This window comes from Ascidiella aspersa, chromosome 3, assembly GCF_963924565.1.
Source record: "Ascidiella aspersa chromosome 3, kaAscAspe10.2, whole genome shotgun sequence".
NCBI classification, from domain to species: Eukaryota; Metazoa; Chordata; class Ascidiacea; order Phlebobranchia; family Ascidiidae; genus Ascidiella; species Ascidiella aspersa.
The window spans coordinates 6931354-6953537 of NC_139449.1; the positions used below are offsets into that span (position 1 = coordinate 6931354).

A 22184-nucleotide genomic window follows, 5' to 3' on the forward strand; every position below is an offset into this window, starting at 1 on the left:
AAAAAGAGGAACCCTAGTGTTAGTGTTTTTTCCTTTTTGTGTGTGTTTTCGTTTTACCTCATTTTTTTTCGCAGTTACTACTTAACGTGTATTGTGTATTGACATTTATTGTTTTCATTTTTGCATGTAGTAAGGTATTATGTAATGTGTATTGTCGTTCATCCTATGTAATTTAAATACGATTTATTCCTTATAACATTTTTAATGCAGATAGAACCACTTCCAGGGGGCAGCCGGCTCTCGATGTACCTAACGGTCTTTCGCTGCCCTCTGGGAACTCAGAACCATAAATTTCGTAGCTGTGTGTTTGTACTATTATTTCTTTTGCGTTCGATATTCCGAATAAATAATCTATCTATCTATCTAGTGTCAGTATGTCTAACTAAAAATTTTGCAATGCAGTTGTGCCCATGTACATCCTGCTTTGTTTTGTTTTCAGGTGCTTAGTTGCTTAATAATTACCCCTTGTCTTCATAAAATACTGCTTGTATATATGGTGATCGATGCAAGCGCAAAAACTAAAGTTCAAGCGATGGAACGTTCAAATGAGCAGTACGGCAATTGGAAGAAGTTGCAAAACCTGGGCAGCGGCGGATTTGGCGTTGTGTCTCTTTGGGAAAACCAGACCACAAAAGAAAAGGTGGCCATCAAGGTTTGCCAACAGCTTCAGAAAAAGAACTTGACAAGATGGCACCAGGAGGTAATATTTTTGGTCATTTTACTAAAATTCGATAACTTTACAGATATTTGTTTATTTACATCGAATTGTTGTGCATAATGACCATATTGTTTGTGTTGTGTTATAAAGAGAAGTGTGTCACAAATTAGGTTAGTTTTTCAAATATACATCTGAATTTATCGGATAAACACGGTAATCTAGTGTCGAAAAATACATCATTGAATTGCTTTTTTTCTTGCAGTTTGATTTTTATGTTTGTGTTGTAAGCATAAAATCAACTTTGTTTCTTTACTGTCTTTGTCCAAGGTTTTAATCATGAAGAAGTTGGACCACCCAGGTCTAGTGAAATTCAAAGACGTCCCGATTGAGATTGAGACAAACTATGTACAGCGAAATAGCAACAGCATGGCATTGGGAATGGAGTATTGCGAGCATGGTGATCTGAGGAGGGTAAGATCCTCATAAAAAAACACTGTATTTGTCATGCTGTAAACCCAATATAGCGGTTGATTAAAATTAACCTTATGTGTATGTACACCGAAAGCCATTGCAGACTCAATGAATCTGTTGATCTATGATGCAAGCAGGGAAGGCTAGAGAAACAACTAGGCTGCAGTCAGGTTTGAACTCACGACCTCAGGTCAAGCTGGGACTGTCGCTCTACCAACTGAGCTATGCTGGCTCAAAGAGGAGCGAGTCGAGAAACAACCTTACACCAATGCTTGCTCAAAGATTCGTGCCATTTTTATCTTCACTTGGATTTTTTACTCCAATGATGGATAAGCTATTGCCGAAACTTTGTAAATCAGCGAATATTAATCTTATCGAATATAATAATTGTGTTCCCAACTTGCAAGCAATTCACAAGAAATTTCGTTATAACCTAAACATTGTTTTAGCCAGGTGCGCCACATCAGTTTTAGTACAGGGTCGTCCTTAGGTAAAAATAGTTAAGAAGCAAGTGCATTGTTAAGTCATTAATAATGTAATCATCCTCTCAAACTAATAATATGTTTGTTTGCCTTGCAGATGCTGACGCAGGCAGAGCATTGCTGTGGCATCAAAGAGAGTGAAGTTCGTTCAGTTCTTAACAATATTGGTTCCGCAATTGATTTTCTCCATTCAAACAAAATCATACATAGGTAATGGAAAAATTGATGTACAAATTTAATGTGACACCAGTAGTATAATATTAAACATTTGCTTTATTTTTAAAGGTTTTGGCTAACTTTTTTAGAAGTTTTTTGTTTGAATATACTTTAGTACCCTTTAATATTGCTAATGTTATATAACTCTAGGTAACATTTAAAATTTTGTATTTATATATTGTTTGTTTTTATGCTTGGTTCTTTAGGTTTTAGATAGCTAAATTTTTAGAAAAAAGTTTATTTTTATTAGTTTTAAAATTGCAGGTATATTTATATTTTAGTTTCTTTTGTTATTTTAGATTTTAGATTTAGGAATTTATTTTAAAAGCTAAGGCCCATTTTAATCAACTTTCTACCTGTAGCATTTCTAGAAATTTCATGTGACAATTATAAATTAAACATGTCCAGTTTTTACTTTTTGTTTTTCTAATGTGACTCACATATAACTTTAACTCTTTTTCCAGGGACATTAAGCCAGAAAATATCGTGTTAAAATCGATTGACTCATCCAAAGTGATGTACAAGATTATTGATCTCGGTTACGCTAAAGAGCTGCAGGGACAAAGTATTGCTCAAAGTTTTGTAGGAACCATGCACTATCTGGTTAGTCAGTTTTTCAATATAAGCAGTCTAATATAGATTTTTTTTTCTAAAATGTGATAGTATTGTAACTTTTTTGCATAAAATGCTTTTGAGCTCTAGTTAGTAATGTATCTTTGTATGATAAACTTTTTTTTAATGAAATTTCAGCTTTGCATATATCAACCAATTTTTCTTTTTTTCGTCATAAACCACGTTGTTAAGATTCAATAAAGACCCCCTAACTTTCATTTTATTGCCTCCATCCAATGCAACTACGAAATAACCCACCTAAGTTCAACTTTCAAACAAATTATTGCTAACTTGACAGTTACTGGAAATGATTTTGCAGGTGTGCCAGTGTTGTGAACAAGTCATTAAGACCCAGTCAGTTATCATAATTTTTTTAAATTATAAAAATCACTGAAGTCAATTCCAATTCATGTACATGTCATAAATTGTAAACGTTCAACGACTAAAATTGGTAAACTAGCTGGGTTACAAGTAATAACTTAAAATCCCATTGTGCTTTTCTAAAGGCACCCGAGTTTTTACTGGCAGACCAAGCATCACTAAACTACACGTCCACCGTCGACTACTGGAGCTTCGGGCTTGTCGCGTTCGAATGCATCACGGGCAGAAGGCCCTTCTATCCCAACTTGGAGATTCTGCAGATCTTCAATCTACTTAAAGACAAGAAAACCGACCAGCATATCTGCACCACTGATACCAGTGGTAAGCTTTTCTGTTTTCATTGATTAAGAAATCCACAACTATGTTTGTTTACTACACCGAAAGCCATCGCAAATCAACTGATACTATTAACCAAAATCAGCTTATGAAGAGCTAGATCACAGTTGTTGAACACATATGTGTGTGTATTTTTCATTATATTTGTGTATTTATAATTATGAAAGTATAATACATACATATACTTATCAAGATGCAAAATGAAATGAACTTCTTTGTATATTTATTAAAAAAAGAAGAATTGGTTTCAGTTTTGAACTGGTGCATTTCGCTCTATCAGCCTTTTAAAGAACCAGTTGTTCTCAATGTTGATCTGATATCTAGCACTGACAAAGTATTAAAAATCAAATATATTTCAACTATATATATTTTTTTTATTTTTTTTTTTATTTCTTTGTAGTTTCACTTGACAACACAGCCTGTGCAAAGATTGCATATTATTCGATTTTTTACCCGTCAGTGGAGCAAGTTTCTCGCAATCAGCACTCGTCTTGGCGAATTACTGCACACAAAAAATATTTTCATGCCATCTGTGAATTTCTTTCCAACTAAACGTTTTTTTGTAAAAAAATACATGAAAATACTTATTTCACCAATGTGTTAACATACATTCTATTTAGTTGTGTTTTAAATTGTCCTGGTATGGTTGTCTTAGTTTGTTTATTGGACTATTGATTTCAAGGACATTTTACCCCATGCAGTGCACTTGTTTAGTGCAGTTGTGCAAGCTTGTTATATACCAATTTTTTTTTAAAACAATTCTAACAATGCATGTTGCTTCCCGGCTTTCAAACTGTTGTTATTGGGTTCTGTATAAAAACCTCCTTTTAACTTCCGATAAAATATTTGACACTTGCGTTCAGGAAAAGAAGAGCTTTCGTCGGAAATTCCGCAACCCCACTACCTCAACCCAATTTTCGCCGAGAAGTTGAGTGCGTGGCTTCAAACCATGTTCAAACTCGACCCGAAAGTTAGAGGAGGAAAAAACTCAGCCACACCCTGGTTTAAAGGCCTCAAAGAAATTCTCGAGCAAAAGGTTAATTTAACAACTTTCCGAAATGCTGTGTTTGTTAATTTTTTTCGATAATTTTTTTTAAAATTATTCCTTTGGCTCAAATTCGCAACTCTAACAAAATGCTCACTGAAACAAGCTGCAGCCTGATTTCCTGGAATATTTTCTAAGTCTGGATCTACACAATTAAACAATTTTGTTTTTTATAGAATGGAACAAAATTTGACAGTGGTAACCAGTGTTGTAAACATGTCATTTTGAAATGATTCAAGACCCAGTCAAATTATAATGTCATAAGACTGTAAAAATCAATGAAGTCAATTCCAATTCATGTTCATGTTATAAAATGTAAATGTTAAACTACTAAAATGGGACTGGCTGTAGTATGTGCAATAACTCAACTATAAAATAACAAAAGCGCAACATTTTTCAAGCAAATTGTTTTCTGTAGAAAAATGAAGATATATAACCTAATTTTATAAGATCAAATACTTGTGAATGAAAATGCTTCACTTTAATCCAAGTCATTTGTCTGAGAGACTCGAGTCAAGTCAAGTAATTTGACCAAAAGATTAAGTCAAGTGTCACTTAAACAGTTACTTAAGTGCACTTAAGTCAATTAATTATTAATTGACTTAAGTGATTTTCAGGTGTTTACTTTGTTTTTTTCACACCTTCATGTTGAACTTACCAATGACTGTAAACCAATACACCAGTTATGCAACATATTTTTATACAAATCTTTAATGTTTACATTAGCCACATTGTTATGTCAACAGTACAAAATCAACCCCATACCAAATATCAATCATTAACTATTTAGGTAGAATTCGCATCTTGCCTCGCATTGACTGGAATGCTGTGTAATATTGTACTTTTTTTTAATTTATGTAAAACTCCTTATATGTCTATGCACAGATCTGTAATGTAGCTTGATAATAAATTGCAAAGCTTTGATTTACTTCTCAAGACACATTAACTGTAGATGATACACGTTCGTATCAAAAAAAACATCTAGATGATGTCGATCTACTCTACCTTTTTGGCTGTGCAGTTCATTATAAAAAAAGAATAACAATTTTATATTTTTGTGTTACCTTAACATTTTTAGGCCAATTAATCTATAAAAACAGATTTAAATAATTATGTAGTCATTTCGTATAGAACTTAAGCTCTAAATTAAAGTAGATTTGATTGGAACAAAAAAACAGAAAGCATGAAGTTTAACCGATTAATGCAACATACTTTACTTATTTATTTATGGACTATTGTAGTATGATATAATATACCAGTGGTTCTCAAAAGTTTTATTCTTGAGACATTTATGAAAACGTAAGTTAGACGTGCGACTCATCCAACAATAGAAATTTTACAAAAAATTGTTTACGAAAGTCAACTTACTAACTTGTCTGTTGAAGAAAATTGTAATTCATATCATATGCATTAGACACAAAAAGAAATCATTGTGCGACGCCTCTGGAAAATTTTAAAACGAATCCGTGAGGTGTCATAAGTTGGTATTAAATATGTCTAAAGTGCAGACTATTTTTTTTTTCCGAAAACAAAACAAAACAAAAAACATTACTGTCAATACAAGTATTTTTATCCCTACGTGTTGTTTGTAATGAAATGACGGTCCCAGTATAATCGGAGGTCATGAGTTCGAATCTCACTACAGGGTAGTTTTATTTTCATTGGCGTACGGTTGTTTCTCGACTCGCTCCTCTCTGAGCTTGGTATAGTTCAGTTGTTAGAGTCACTGTCCCGGTTCAACTGGAGGTCGTGAGTTCGAATCTCACTACAGGGTAGTTTTATTTTCATTGGCGTACGGTTGTTTCTCGACTCGCTCCTCTCTGAGCCTTGTATAGTTCAGATGTTAGAGTGACTGTCCTGGTTCAACTGGAGGTCGTGAGTTCGAACCTTACTGCAGGCTAGTTGTTTTTCTAACCCGACTTGCATCCATCATTGATCGACAGATTCGGTTTTCAGTGTTGTACATAACAATTTTTGTAATTTGTTCTTTTGCAGGTGGTTCAAGTCTTCAACACAACTGCTCTCGAAATGCTCACCTTCGATGTAGACGCAAACCCCGAAATGAGCATATCGCAGTTGAAGAACAAACTATACGAACAAACCGAAATCCAACCGGGCCAACAAATCCTTTTACTTGAAAATGGAGAGATGCCAGAATATAGAGTGAAGATTCTATCGTTGTTCGAAAAATCCCAAGTAAGAAACTTTTTTGTAACCTAAAGTCTCAATTTTTGCAATTTGGGAAATAAAAAATTTGTTATACGCTATAGTAATGTGTCTCAACCCATGGGCCGCAAAAATGGGTGACCGTTGAATTTGGTTAGGTAGCCGACTACAGTAGTTCATATGAATTGATTCATTGAGATTTGACCTGTAAAAGATTTCTGAAAAATTTGAGAAAATTGCTGAACAGGATGTGGCTCGTATTTTGATTTTTTATTCGAATTGATTAATGCTATCGTCATCATGGTGTTTTGTTAGCTTAAAAAAGCTTACAAAAAGTTCAGGTCGGCAAAGTGTCACTGCAAATTAACGCCTCAGTATTTGGGTGACCGGGAAAAAAAATTGAGAAACACTGTGCTTTGCAAACAAATCAATAAGCTTTTTAGAGCAGTGGTTGGAGGTTGTATTGAAACGTAATAAGAATTTCGAAGCCCATACAGAAGTAGGTAGCATTTTGAACGTTTCGATTACCTCTTTTATTCATTTTTAACATTATGAACGTTCAAAATGATACCTACTTAACTGTCTGGTCTTAATATTCTTATTACGCCTTACATTTGTATGGGCTTTAACGTTCATAATGTTAAAAATGAATAAAGAGTTATTCGAAACGTTCAAAATGATACCGACTTCTGTATGGGCTTTAATAAGCTTTTCGTTTGTAATTTTTTTTTTTGGCTTACTAACACTCCCTTTTTGCAGTAACGATCGCTAAAAAAATGTTTTTCAAATTGGGCCTCATTTTTTAATCTATCGTTGTTCTACATTTGTTGTAAAGTGTTTTTTGTGTTACAGAGTTGCACATTGTACCTATTCGCTTACAACAACGAACTAAAAGCGCTTCCCACCAATATTCCTCAAACCGTGTCAGACCTACTCACCAAAGGAAAGGAATATGTAAGTGGAAAACTAACCGTTTTTTTACAGCTTACCAAGTTAAATTCGCTTAAATTGCTTACTCTTAAATTGTTAATAATATTGTATGCTACTTGCGACACGTGTTTTATTTATTTTATTTTTTGTAGAGACCTTTGTCAGTATAGAAAATTAAATTTAACTTAGTTGTGAAACCGAATGCCATTCAATGCCCTTTTTTGCTACTGTAAGGTCAAATTAATAAAATTACTTTTTTTTTAATTTTGTTGAATGCAATCTAAAATTAGTTTCATCTATTCTTTAAAAAAATAAACAGAATAATTTTTGATAGTCAAACAAACACGTGGTAGCATGTGCCGTAATTGGTAGGCATATTCCAGCTTAAAATATAAACACTCTATGCAAATATATGATTCAAGTTGCCTGGATATCCTGTTTATTTTCTTGTAACCGCACGATTAGGATGTGTTCGCCAGCTTTGTAGATGCCCGTTTTTCTCGATTTCAACACCTCCGTCGCAGCTCAGTTGGTAGACCTACCGCCCTCGAATATAAATTAAGGTCTTTAGTTCAAATCTCACCGCGGGCGGATATTTTTACTTAATTTCTGCCAAGATTGAAAACTCTTGTTGCCCGACTTATTTCGGTTGGTATGCCAAGCATAGGCACTGAACTTCCCAAATTCCAGGGCGTTATTTTCTAGAATCTAGGCAGTACAACATTGCTTATAAAAAACTGATATCATGCGTACAGTTATCATTGGTTATTGCGGCTCCAGAAAGCCATCAGAGATTATACTCATGAAAAACGTGCGTGGGTGGATAGTTAGCCGAAACGTTGGACAAACAAATAAATACCAGAATAAGTTATTTTCAGAGAGATTATACACAATGTGTGTATAAACGCTTATAAGTTCTGATTAATCCAAGTCATGGCTTCTATAATTAATGAAACCTTATTTCTGGCAGACTCCCGAAAACAAACCAACTCCGTTTAGTCCCGACTCGGACTCCGTATCAACATCCTGTATTTCACCCCCTTATGTAACGAAAACAGGGTTGATATTCAGCAAAATTCGACCTTTTCAATTTACTGTTTGCGGCCTAATCAATCAGTTTCGAGATTTGGTTATTGCCTAATTAGTGCATGGTCCAAGACTTCAAAGTCTAAAAGTTAGACTTCTGGATCCTTTAGATGCCCTAATTGTCGTACACCTTGTTGCTTAGAACTGCACTAATTGACAAAAAGGTTTTCTCCAGTCGCAAGACTGCCACATGATTGTCGTAATCAATAAAAAAAATACAGTAATTTCTAGTGGATCGGTGACTAAATAATACCTTATTTTGATTAGACTTCCCGTCGTTTAAAACGGATCCTGAGTCTCGCGACGAACGCGATTTCCCGCTCCATCCAGTCTTGCCAGCAATCGCTGAAGGCGCTCAACGCTCTTTACGTATCGGTCGATCGACAAAACCAGAAGTGCAAGGCTTTGGATTCCGGTGAGTTGAAAAACTCTTCGACTTTTGACCGTATTATTGCGCTAAACAGGTAGCCTTAGAATAAATATGCCCTTACAGATGTTAAAACGTCCATTTGGATGTAGGTAGCGTATTATATAAAGGGTTGTATCTTTGTGAAATCTAAAACCATTGGCAGCAGGTTTCTGCTTGTCGATCACTGTTTCGCTGACGCGTATATAAACAATAAAACTCAATGTTTGAAAACCCGAGTGAAACACAGGATTAGACATTTATTTCAAGGAATATTTATTTTGCCTACACTGGCAATGATTCCCATTCGAATTTCGGAACTGACGATGCTAGTGTAGGCGAACTATATATTCCTCAGAAAAAAAGTCAGATCCTGTGTTTCACTCTGTTTTTTAAACTTTGGGTTTAATTGTTCGGCAGCATATTCCAACGTTTCAAATCGATTTTCAGTTCGATAAATAAAGCACTTGTTTAACTTTTAGGCTCTTGTATTCGTTATTTGTCCAACTCGAGTCGATATGCTCTACAAAGTTAAGTACAAGAGCTGATATAACAACCTTCTGTATTTGTAGTTTTCGGTAAAAAGTAATAAATATTAGCTTACAGTTTGAAAATATTATTCATTTTTAACGTTTGTCCTTTAGGCAACTAAAATGAGTCTTTTTAAAATTAAAAGTGAAAATATGAAATCCAATTAAAAATGTGCTCTCGTAGTTGCAGTCCATTATTTGTCAAAACCTTACGGAAGCAATGCTAATAATATTATCAAATGAAGTTGCACAGATAGAACAACCGCCACAAATCGCTTCGTCTTTGCAGCAAACAAGCAGCTATCGATTGAAACTTGTTTACCTTGTCGTTTCTTCTTGTCGTCATTTACGATCTACTCAAACGCAATGTGCTTTTCTATATTTGGAGGTTTCGGTAAAAAGTAATAAATTTAAGCGTTACGCTATTGAAATATTTATTCATTTTTAACATTTGCCCTTTGCGTTAACAAATTGAGTAGTTTTGTTGAAGTGAAAACATGAAATCCACGTAAAACTGCGCGTCTTGTAATTGTTGTCATTTTACGCCTAAAATTCCTTTTTTTTACAATGCTATTAACCAATGCAGTTCCTCCGGTAGAAGAAACGCTATCAATCGCTTCGGCTTTGCAGTAAACAAGCAGCAATCGATTAAAACTTGTTTCCCTTGTCGTTTCTTCTTACGATCTACTCAAACGTTTTCCTTGCAGATCTCAACACCAAGTACTGGTTCACCACGGGCATGTTTACCGTATTTAAAGAATCGCTGAGTCAGGACATGAAAGTCTGGCGAACTATCGACTACCCCTCCGTCATCGGTAAGTTCAATTTGTTAACGTGAAAAAAAATATTGTGTTCTTGTTTGTGACAGCATTGCGTCATTTTACGTCACACTGACGTCATTTTACGTCACACTTTTATACCTGACGCTGTCCTATGCTACGATGTGTTAACGGTTTCAATTGTTTATTTCCTGGTTGTGTCACCATCTTGTTGCAACGACATTTTACGTCAGGCTTTTTTTTTACAGTCTTATCATGAAAGTTTTTACATGGCGATCTGTTATCGGCTTCATTCCGCTCTTTGTGATTTTTTTGGGGAATGATATCAATATTTCTCCGTAGATACCTCCCGAAATCAGTTAGCTTGGTCAGGATTTTTTTGGAAGCAAGATTAGGCGGGAAAAACAACTAGTCTGCGATGAGGTTCGAACTCACGACCCCCGGACAAACCGGCACCGTCGTTCTAAGACTGAGCTACGCAGGCTAAATGGAAGCTGGTCAAAAAGGTCGTGAGTTCAAACCTCACCGTGGGCTTGTTTTCCTATCCTGGAGTCAAATCATTGTTTGGATGGAGCAGGCGCTTCGGACGAGCTCTACGGGCAATGGCACCAGACTGCTCAGTGGGCGGCCGACTGCGAAGCTCGTCTGGCTGAAACACGTGACTTCATCGCACAAAGACGTGACCTTGGTGGCGACGATCACGTGACCTTCACCAACAAGCTGCGAAATTTCGCCATGAGCACGCAAAAGACCCTCACCGACTTGTGAGTGGTGTTTTTTTGTTTTATGTGTAGGCTCTCTAGTCAAGTGCAGGGCTGCCACAAAGTCTTTAAGTGTCTTTGAATTGATTTACGCATTGAAAAGTCTTTAAAAACCCCACGTTATTCCAAAAGTCTTTAAACAGTCATCGATTTTTTTATGTCCAGCATTTTGACAAATTTTTTTAAAAGTGCTGTTAAAAAACAATTGAAAGAAATAAATTAATTGCGTTGATCATGGCGTTTATACTGTGATTTAGCAACCCCGCACCCCAAGAACAGTTATAGCATTCCTGGTTAAGAAACCCTTTTACGTAAACCTTTATTCCATGAGTAAACTCGTGAAATCAAGAACTTGAACTTTTTACGACGCAGATTGCGAGTTACCCATCAGAAACACGACGAACTGAGGAAACTAATCAGATCTAACGATTATCAGCGAAAACCCGAACGTAAGTGGTTTATTTTGTTTTCGAATAATACTTGTGTCTAAGTTAAAATTGCTCGGTATTTGTTCGATGTATCGCCGTTGCTTGAATTCAGTTTTTCGCCATTTGTAAGTATTTGCAATTTTAGCCTTTTTCAACTATTATTTGTCTTATGTGAATGCTAAATTTTGAATTAGAGTTAGGCAATATTTGTTTAAAAAAATCACAGAGCTCAAATTGCTACACTAAAGGCAGTTGGCACTATGACAGATTTTTTTTCGAATTCGAGGCGTCCAGAGCGCAGCGAACAGTCTAATATTATAATCGCATAAGGCCAATTTCGAAGGCTGATAGTTAGGATATTCAAAGTAGAAACTCGAATCCTTGGATTCGAATCTAAATGGGGTTTGTATCCGATTCTGTCGTTTATTTCGGGTAATTGGAACCGATATAATTAATTTACCGCCGATGGTTGATGCACCCAATTGTCAGTTCGGATTAACCATTAGGCTACTAAGGCTGCAGTCTTAGGCCCTGGAAAATTTCGGTCCTTTATTATTTTTGCTTAAATTTTTGTAAGGCTGATAGTGATACAGATCAAGTAACAGTGCAGGACAGTTTCTACTTGAAAACGAATGACTGAGTCGAGTCAAAATATGTCTTGTGTGTAGGGTTTTGTAGCTTGGTTTGCAAAGTTAGGCCATTATCTAGTAAACAGCATTAAGGGCTACAACACCCTTAATCCGTCCCTGCTAATAGTACAAACGCAAGTGTAAAATAAAATAAAGGCTACTCACATTAATAATGCTTGCGTTAAATGTAGCCTTGTAGTGCAGTTTCAGCGTGCGGCAAATTACTTCGCGTCTCGCGATAACCTTTGCATAATAATTAAGTCTCTATCAAGCGTTATTGAGCGAGCGACTAACGTGTAATGTCTGGTGCGAATTTCGCAATTTCCTTTACTGCGTTAAGTTGCAAAAGTAGCATTCCCTCGTAAAACGTGCTTGCCTTGGACAAAATGCGCTACAGGGTTACTTAAGGTCAACTTTAGGCCAATATTCAGCGAGGTTATGCACACGTTTATGGCAATACTGACGTTGTGTTCTTTGCAGTACATTATTTGACCGCATAACAGGTCACGCCAAAAAATAGTAGAACTGTCACACAGCAATGTTTTAAAAAACAGAACCGAATTGCTGAAGAGGCCATGATTGTGTACTGTACTGTGTAGTGTCGCATTGTACTCACTATATTGGAAAAATATTAAGTTTTGGCAAGAACCTGGACATGTATAACAGTTTACACAACTGCTTCAAATTACAGTTGTTAAGAAAGTTATACATTTGTGAGGTTATTTGGTTATTACAATATACACAATACACAATACACATATTAGCAAATTGTTCTGCGATTTATTGCGTTAACTGTGGGCCCTGTTAGAGTATATTAAGATTAATCCTTAACCCCCAAACTAAATCGAGGTTAAATAATTAATTTAATAACAATATACTATAGGATTCGATATTCTGGATTCGTTATTGTAGATTCAAAACCTAAAGTTCTAGAATACTCTGGATCTGGAATTGTACTTTGAACATCCCTACTGATAGTTAAAGTTTTCGATCGAAAAACGCTCAACTGCCTTTTATGACCTCAACGGTCTGTTTTCGTTTTTTCCCAACCAAGTGTCCTGTCTCTCCTTAAAATTTCCCTCTGTTCTTCCAAATTGGACGCATTAACTTACACGTTTTTGTTTTGTTTGGCAGAGGCTCTGCTCAAGCTCAAGGACCACATCCTTCAGTTCGTCCACGGAACCATTGCCGACAATAAGAAGCGGAAAAGCGAAATCTGCGAATTTATAAGGTAGTTTAACATTTAGCTTAATGATTAAATCCACATTGTGCACATTGTCTGATGATGATAAAAGAGGTGTCGAAACTTCTTTATCAAGATAATCGATGTCGATTGACTCGACCTTTTTGGCTTTGACATCCATTATCAAGCTACATTACAGATCTGTGCATGGTGTAGCCAAGTATTTTGGTTACGTTTTTTTTTTTCAAATTTAAAAGTTAACCGAAAACGTTGAAGGCCTGTTTTAATACAAGATATATTTTTTCTTTTTTCTTTTATTGCGTGCTACACTCAATTGCTTGCATTTCCAGTATTTGGAGACTGCGTCTCAGTATCACTGAGCTGTATAAGTCGTTCCTGTTTTTGCATTATTCCGATTTATACGGTACTACGACTATTAGGCATCAGTCCTATTTTGAGCTTATTCTGACCTTGATGTTGTTCTAATCTCAGGCTTATGGCTGCAGTCCATTCTTAGGACGAAAACGCGTAGCTTTACAAATCAACCTTTCACCACAGGTCTTTGGTCGATCGGCACGAATCCCTATTCCATCGTCTGCATCAAGCCAACCAGGTTAAATGCGACATTGTCGACTGCTCCCAACAAATCAGCAGATCGCAGTCCGAACGACAACATGCGGTCTGGGGCCTCATTCAGGGACTCAAGGTAGGCTTTATCAGTGTTGTAATGACTTGACTATGAATGACTTGACTTGGCTTAAGTCTTTTGGGAAAATGACTTTCATTGACTTAAGTAACTGTTCTCAAATGACTTGACTTAAGTAACTGTTCTTAAATGACTTGACTTACGTAACTGTTTTCAAATGAGTTGACTTAAGTAACTGTTCTCAAATGACTTGACTTAAGTAACTGTTCTCAAATGACTTGACTTAAGTAACTGTTCTCAAATGACTTGACTTAAGTCGTTTGGGAGTATTTAAGACAAATGACTTGTTTAAAATTAAGTGTTTTAATGAACATTTCGTCGTAAAATTGGGTTATTTACCCTAATTTTTGCACATAAAACAATTTGCTTGTCCTCTATTGCCGTTTTCTTTAGCTAAGGTATTGCTCATAATCTGACAAGTTCACCTAATTTTATTAGTGACAAGGACTTGACTTGCTTTAAAGTCAAATCCCAGCTAAATCCTCTTTAGAGCAAGTTAAGTCAAGTCACCGTTAAAAAAAAAAAAATTAAAAAAAAAAATCATCGTTAAATAAGCATTTAAAATTTGAAAACTCGCTTGATTATCAGCAATAACAAGAAAACAACATGCAGCAATCTAGTGAGCTATATTTATTTTGAGTAAAATGTTAAATAAAAGCACATACTTTCAACCCAAGTCATTTGACATAATTACTTAAATTCCAGTAAAGTCATTTGTCCAAAGTACTAAAGTCAATTATTTTTAACTAAACCATTAAGTACAGTCGTTTGAAAACAGTGACTTAAGGACACTTAGTCAAGTTATATTAAAATGTCTTGGCACACCGTCTCGAAATTTATAATGTCCTTCAATCCCATAAAAAACGCATTTCATCCGCCGTTGCTTTCAATAACCTTGAAAATCACCAGCACAAAAAAATCTAGATGATTTTCTGTTTGCAGCGCGACGTGATTGACGTCATCAGCCTCCCCCCGCCCCAAGAATCAGTGGCCGACCCTGACCCCACCCCCGATATGCAACGGACCTTCTCCGAGTAAGTGCTTGCCGTTTGGCAAACTGAATATGTAAGATATGAAGATGTCTTCTCGCCCTTTCACGTAAATGACGACAATGGCTTTAAATGATAGCAATATACTTTAGACTGAATGCCGGATTGGCGAAATATATTTGTCTATTAATGACTAGAACTTATAAATGACTGATTTTGACTCAGACAAAAAAGTCTTAAAGTATATTGCTTGCCGTTTGTTGGAAATCTATTTTAGGATTTTCTTTTAATAAGGATATTGTTGCCTTTTATCGCATTCGGATTTAGGTAACGCTATTGAGTGGTTGTGACTTTACGGAAAATCGGAATTTATATCCACTATTAGCACTCGAACTCAATCTACATCAAAACAACTCACACTTAAACTTGTGTCGAATGTTGAATTCAATGTCCATTGATGACTGTAAGTGCTGTGGCCGTATTTTACCTTACGAGGTTTAATTTTGGCAGAGACGTTTCAAAATTCAAATGTCTGTGTCAATCCTGTGGAACAGACAGTTTTATGTTTAAATTTCCAAAATGCTTTAAAAAATCTGTCCCCCGAAACCATTCTACGTATTAAAAGAGTGTTACTTTAAAAAAATATCGCCTTATTCTCTGTTCACATATGTCTATGCAGGATTTGCTTGCAAGCAAGGCAATGCTAAAACAACAATAAGCCTGCGGTAAGGTACGAACTCACGAGCGAACTCGGTTTTGCTGGAGGTCGTGAGTTCGAACCTCACTGCAGGTTAGTTGTTTTTCTAGCCTGGCCTTGCTTGCTCAAACAAAAATCCTGAATTGACTGACTGATAACGGCAAGCCTCTCCGAAGGCATCTTGTGTACTATATATGCGTGCCGCCATCGTTGGTCAGTAGGACTCCAGAAGGGCTTTATCACAGATAATACACATCACATATACCAGGGGTAGCCTATACGTAGCTCGCGTCGAACATGTGTTACGTCATTACAGTAGCTGATCCACACAAGCGGAACTTTAAAATGACCAATTGTTGTCTGGACAAAACTAACAAAGCGTTTTTTGACGTAACACATTAACACCTACATCGCTGGCTTGGATGCAATCAACGCTCAAAATGTTTAATGAATATTATTTTGACTTTTTTACCAAACTGGTCGATCGCGATTAAACAAAAGTTGTCTACACCTGGTGTATACGAATTTTTCAGTTATCCTCTTGTTTCCATGTCCTATACAGCCTTCAAAGTTTGGTGGAAGGTTTGCAAGGCGAAATGGAAGACATCGTCTCGCTCGACTGGGAATTTACCCAAGTCGAACCCTTCACCCTCGAACCCCACAGCGACCAACACCCCACAGACGAACAATTACGTCACGAGTCCAGCCATGATGACGTCACACGCTCCAACGGCATCGCTGACGTCACACACAGCGTCTCGGCCAAGTTGGCTGAAGTGGCGATTGCCGACACCGCCGTCTAGCGGCCGAGGCTGGTAATCAAGTTTGGTCACGAGAGGGCGCCGCGCGGTAGGCTTGTAGCGCCACCTGGTGGAAATATGAAGCGGAGAATGTGTGTCACGTGATCGATGTGTCTGCATCGTGAAGGTTCTGGGCCGAAGAAAGTGCTTGCTTGCGTATATGTGCACTCCTGTTATAATCAGACTCGGACAACTAGATTATTTTAGCTTTTTACAATTAGATTAAAATTAGAGCATTTCAGTGTTTCCAAATTAGATTTCAATTGGAATTCATGAATTCTTCAAAACCAAAATTTAAACTCTAATTGCATTTAATTATTTACAACCAATTTAATATAGTGGCCATTTATTCTTGTAAGAATGTGAATGTTAAATGTATGTGCCAATTTTTTTGTTTTAGCATAGCCTATGCTTTTCAGATTGTAAAAGTCACCTATAATTCGTTACGATCGAAGGGTATTAATTTAAATTCTTTGTTTGACAAAAATTGCCGTTTGAATTGAAAAAGTAGCATTTTTGGTAAAATCCGAATTAGGTTAGAACTAATATATTAATAATTCACAAACTAGGTTTATTAGAATTAGCCGCATTTTGCTTGAATTCAATGAATTAGAAAACTATAATTATTTAGTTGTCCAAGTCTGGTTGTGATTACGACCTATTATTTTTGCCGTCCAAAGCGTTGCTACCAAATCACGGTTACCGCCATTTTTTTTCCTGTTGTTTTTTTAGTGCCATGTGATCTCGTCGTAATAGTAATATTATTAATAATAATACTGTTTTGTGTGCAGCACTTCCTTTTCCTATTTTCTTTCACCTTTTTCCTTCAAGCCACTCTACTATTGTACGTGGCAATCGGAAGTTTATTTTCAATAAAAAACTTTTCCGTCGCAATAACCGCCTCATGTCGGCGAAGTACACTGGCATACAATCAAAATAAGTTCAGGGCTGAAATTTAATTGATTTTTCAGCTATATTACTTCTGTGGTAAAAATAAGTTAAAGTTTGCAATACCACAATGTATTTCGGTGTATTGGATGGTACGAAACGTTCAAAAGTTTGTAAAAATCTTAAGTAGGGCGTGCTTATATGAACAGATTCAGGATATAGGGATTGAACTTTTTCCCTCTTGGTAATATACGAGTTAAAATTTGCAATACGAGAATGTATTTTTGTGTACTCGAGAGCTACAGCTCACAAATTTCTGAAATAGAACTTCTGCTACTGGCGAAAAATCTGTTTTAGAAAAAGTACGAAAATATTAAACGGAATTTTGTCTGAAAGCTAAAGATTTTCGAGGGTGACGGGTGTGAAAGATTTGGGCAATTTTGAAGCTTGACATGTCATGGCCGATGAAACTCGAATATTGCAATGAGGCAAAAACCCAACAAAAAATGTTTCAAATATCCAGCTGCTTATTTGAAGTCACTCAATAAATACAAGAATGGTACACTGGAAAAATCGCCGAACAATAAATACCAGTCACAAGTTACAAAACAGATTCGTCTGAAGCGGGCAAACACGGTGAACAACGGAACTGTAAGAATAAACTGCGCAAAATTGCATCCGATACCGGGTTGCGAATAATGGAAAAGGCTGCAAAATGCGAAACAACTTTGTTTAGTCAACAGTAGGCACCTCCACATTGTTAGAAGACCTTTGTAGCTGTTACGTTTGGTAAACGTGGCCAGAAAACAGAAACATTAGTATCACGTCTGGCGACTTTAATGTTATTTTTTTTCTTACTAAATATTGGGTATCAAAATAAGCAAGTACAGGATATCGCTAAAATAACAATGCTAACTATAGCAATTATATGGAACCATTGAGTTGTACATATGCCAATTTGGTTAATGTGACGAGAACACATTAGTGAAACGAAAACAGCAGTATCACATCTAAGTTTTTTTTTCAATATTGGTGCAAAATAAATAAAAAGTATTGGAACTCACTAACTAACAGCTAGTGGCGTAACAATATTATGGAACCATACTGATGAAATACCATGTTGTGTATACGGTATTCAAAGTTAATGTTAGCAACTTTAGGGAACGTTAGCACTGCAATAATATTTAGGTAAAATTTAGAAAAATACAATTGGTTTTATAGGAAATACACGAAAAAAGATGCCAATTTGTGTTACTTATTCAGACACGTAAAGTGACGCAATTGTTGCACCCTGGGAACATAGAAAACAAAAATAAATAGTTAGGCAAATCAACGTTTTTATACGGAACTTGTGCAAACTGTTTTGGCGATAAATAGTCGCGTAGTAATTTTGGAGGAAGATTGATTAAGTAAAATGGTGCAAGGTAACGTTAAGATCGGAGTAGGAATGTTCGATAATATCGGATCGGAGCCGATACCCAATGCCAAGTGGCAGTATCGGTACTCGTCCGATAATATCGGATCGGAGCCGATACCCAATGCCAAGTGGCAGTATCGGTACTCGTCCGATAATATCGGATCGGAGCCGATACCCGATGCCAAGTGGTAGTATCGATACTCGTCCGATAATATCGGATCGGAGCCGATACCCGATGCCAAGTGGCAGTATCGGTGCCGATCCGATATTAAATCACTATAGGTATTTATGATTTGTCACGCATTGTTGCAATTTCTACCTAAAAAAGTTTATTGTATAAAAAATAGAATAGGTTAACAATTGATTTAATTAAACTTTTCAAAACTACAGCAAATTTTGTCCTAATAACCTGAAAAAAAATTATCTTCAAAAGTTTTAATTTAAACTAGTTTGTTTGATTGAGCATAGTTATGACGTCATTGGTATCGGATCGGATCGCGATACTTTTTTCTAAGATATCGGGTATCGGACATCCCTAGGTCGGAGATAAGCGCGATTCAAACACAGAATCACATTTTTAGTAAAAAAGAAAAATGAGAAAAGATTTGCATTTGCCAACTTGGTCGACACTTCAATTTTCACAGTACATCAACGAAATGAATGCGAGCGTAATTACTGTTTAAACTGTGTTTTGACCGATATTCAGCTTTTCATTTTCTTCTTTCTTGTTTATTTCTTGCTTCTGTTTCTTTGCTCCGCTTCTGACCCAGGGATGAAGTGTTTCCTCGTCGATGTGAGGTACTTCTGCAAACATAACAGCAACAACAGCTGGCGAGTGGTTCTTAATCTTTGGTAACCTGTCAGACCGCTATGTTATTCTGCAAGCTTTCGTCGAACCCCAAATTTTCGCTCAGTATTCCTTTCTTCACTAGCAGCTAAAACTAGGCTTAATCAAATTATAAACTTGCATTTATAGGTTTAATTGGACAAACTTTTATAACGTTACATGGACACCTTGGCACATCAAAGAGATTCGAATTTAGCTTGAAATAACAGCATTTATGTTTCAGAGGACGTTCTCGCCGAACCGTTGAAACAGCTGCGTCGAACCCCAAATTTTCGATCGAACCCTGGTTAAGAACTACTGAACTAAACAAAATGCAAAAGAAGATTGAGACCAACGCAAAGCAATTCAAACATTAGGAAACCAGTTTTTTTCGGTTCAAGTTCGTTTTTTATTCGAAATCCGGTTCAGCTTCGGTTCAGCTCCGGTTCGACTAATTTGAAAAAAAGCGGTTCGTAAAATTCCAGTCCGGATGCAATATAACTGCGGTACACCTAAAAATGTCAAATAATAAATGTAGAGAATAATTATTAAATGGTGACTCTTATGTAATTTAAGTTTCCTGACGCACTAAAAAAACAGCGGCTCATTATTGAAATCCCAAAAAAATAAAAAACAATAAACGGTTTGCTAGAATCCTGATGAAATTGAAATTTGTTGAAAAGTACTTTTCAGGTTTTTAGGTTAAAATTTGCTTCAGCGAGAAGTTTAGTTACCTCCAGTTGTTGGCCTACTATTTTTTCATACATTTATCACCCAATGGAAAACTAAATCTCTATGTTTATTGACTTTTAAATTACTCCGGACCGAAACCGCAACTGAACCGGATTCCGAACAAAATCCTTCGAAGCCGAACCGAACCTGAACCGGAAAATATTAAAACGGTTCGACTCCCTGAATAAAATCTCAAACACTGCGCCATTAGCAGCTTTTTTGTCGCAAAGTTCCGGAAACCAGCGCGGCAAAGTCGACCTTTAATCGTCGAATTAAACTTTGCTTTGCAAGCCACAGGCGTATTTGCACAGGCGGGGATTCTCCCACGGTAATTACACGTCAAACAAGCGAGGAGCTTTCTGCTTTGTGAGTTTTCGGGTTTCATCGTTGTGTTAGATTGCAAATAACACATTAACACCTACATCGCTGGCTTGGATGCAATCAACGCTCAAAATGTTTAATGAGTGTTATTTTGACTTTTTTACCGAACTGGTCGATCGCGATTAAACAAAAGTTGTCTACACCTGGTGTATACGAATTTTTCAGTTATCCTCTTGTTTCCATGTCCTATACAGCCTTCAAAGTTTGGTGGAAGGTTTGCAAGGCGAAATGGAAGACATCGTCTCGCTCGACTGGGAATTTACCCAAGTCGAACCCTTCACCCTCGAACCCCACAGCGACCAACACCCCACAGACGAACAATTACGTCACGAGTCCAGCCATGATGACGTCACACGCTCCAACGGCATCGCTGACGTCACACACAGCGTCTCGGCCAAGTTGGCTGAAGTGGCGATTGCCGACACCGCCGTCTAGCGGCCGAGGCTGGTAATCAAGTTTGGTCACGAGAGGGCGCCGCGCGGTAGGCTTGTAGCGCCACCTGGTGGAAATATGAAGCGGAGAATGTGTGTCACGTGATCGATGTGTCTGCATCGTGAAGGTTCTGGGCCGAAGAAAGTGCTTGCTTGCGTATATGTGCACTCCTGTTATAATCAGACTCGGACAACTAGATTATTTTAGCTTTTTACAATTAGATTAAAATTAGAGCATTTCAGTGTTTCCAAATTAGATTTCAATTGGAATTCATGAATTCTTCAAAACCAAAATTTAAACTCAAATTGCATTTAATTATTTACAACCAATTTAATTTAGTGGCCATTTATTCTTGTAAGAATGTGAATGCTAAATGTATGTGCCAATTTTTTTGTTTTAGCATAGCCTATGCTTTTCAGATTGTAAAAGTCACCTATAATTCGTTACGATCGAAGGGTATTAATTTAAATTCTTTGTTTGACAAAAATTGCCGTTTGAAAAAGTAGCATTTTTGGTAAAATCCGAATTAGGTTAGAACTAATATATTAATAAGCTTCAAACTAGGTTTATTAGAATTAGCCGTATTTTGCTCTAATTCATTGAATTAGAAAACTATAATTATTTAGTTGTCCAAGTCTGGTTGTGATTACGACCTATTATTTTTGCCGTCCAAAGCGTTGCTACCAAATCACGGTTACCGCCATTTTTTTTCCTGTTGTTTTTTTAGTGCCATGTGATCTCGTCGTAATAGTAATATTATTAATAATAATACTGTTTTGTGTGCAGCACTTCCTTTTCCTATTTTCTTTCACCTTTTTCCTTCAAGCCACTCTACTATTGTACGTGGCAATCGGAAGTTTATTTTCAATAAAAAACTTTTCCGTCGCATAACCGCCTCCTGTCGGCGAAGTACACTGGTATACAATCAAAATAAGTTCAGGGCTGAAATTTCATTGATTTTAACAGCTATATTACTTCTGTGGTAGACTTTTTTTTTTAGTTTTCCCTTCGGAATATAGAAGTTAAAATTTGCAATACCAGAATGTATTTCGGTGTACATGGCACGAAACGTTCAAAAGGTCTTAAATTCTTATTAATTCGAAAGGTCTTTAATTCGAGCTTCTGAATAGATTCAGGATATAGGGATTGAACTTTTTCCCTCTTGGTAATATACGAGTTAAAATTTGTACGAGAATGTATTTTTGTGTACTCGAGAG

The 22184-nt window shown here is 36.4% G+C and overlaps 1 protein-coding gene across 1 annotated transcript; it reads left to right on the top strand.

Annotated features, from left to right (window-relative positions):
• Positions 1-532: 532 nt before the first annotated feature.
• Positions 533-16294, top strand: LOC146158972 (inhibitor of nuclear factor kappa-B kinase subunit beta-like). The gene is made up of 17 exons (XM_083384814.1): positions 533-700; positions 986-1129; positions 1709-1821; positions 2292-2430; positions 2946-3141; positions 4020-4192; positions 6197-6397; positions 7220-7321; positions 8268-8342; positions 8651-8798; positions 10027-10134; positions 10673-10862; positions 11232-11308; positions 13051-13147; positions 13658-13805; positions 14748-14839; positions 16054-16294. The coding sequence occupies exons 1-17, from the start codon at positions 533-535 to the stop codon at positions 16292-16294; spliced, it is 2412 nt and encodes an 803-aa protein (XP_083240940.1).
• The last annotated feature ends 5890 nt before the right edge of the window (positions 16295-22184 follow it).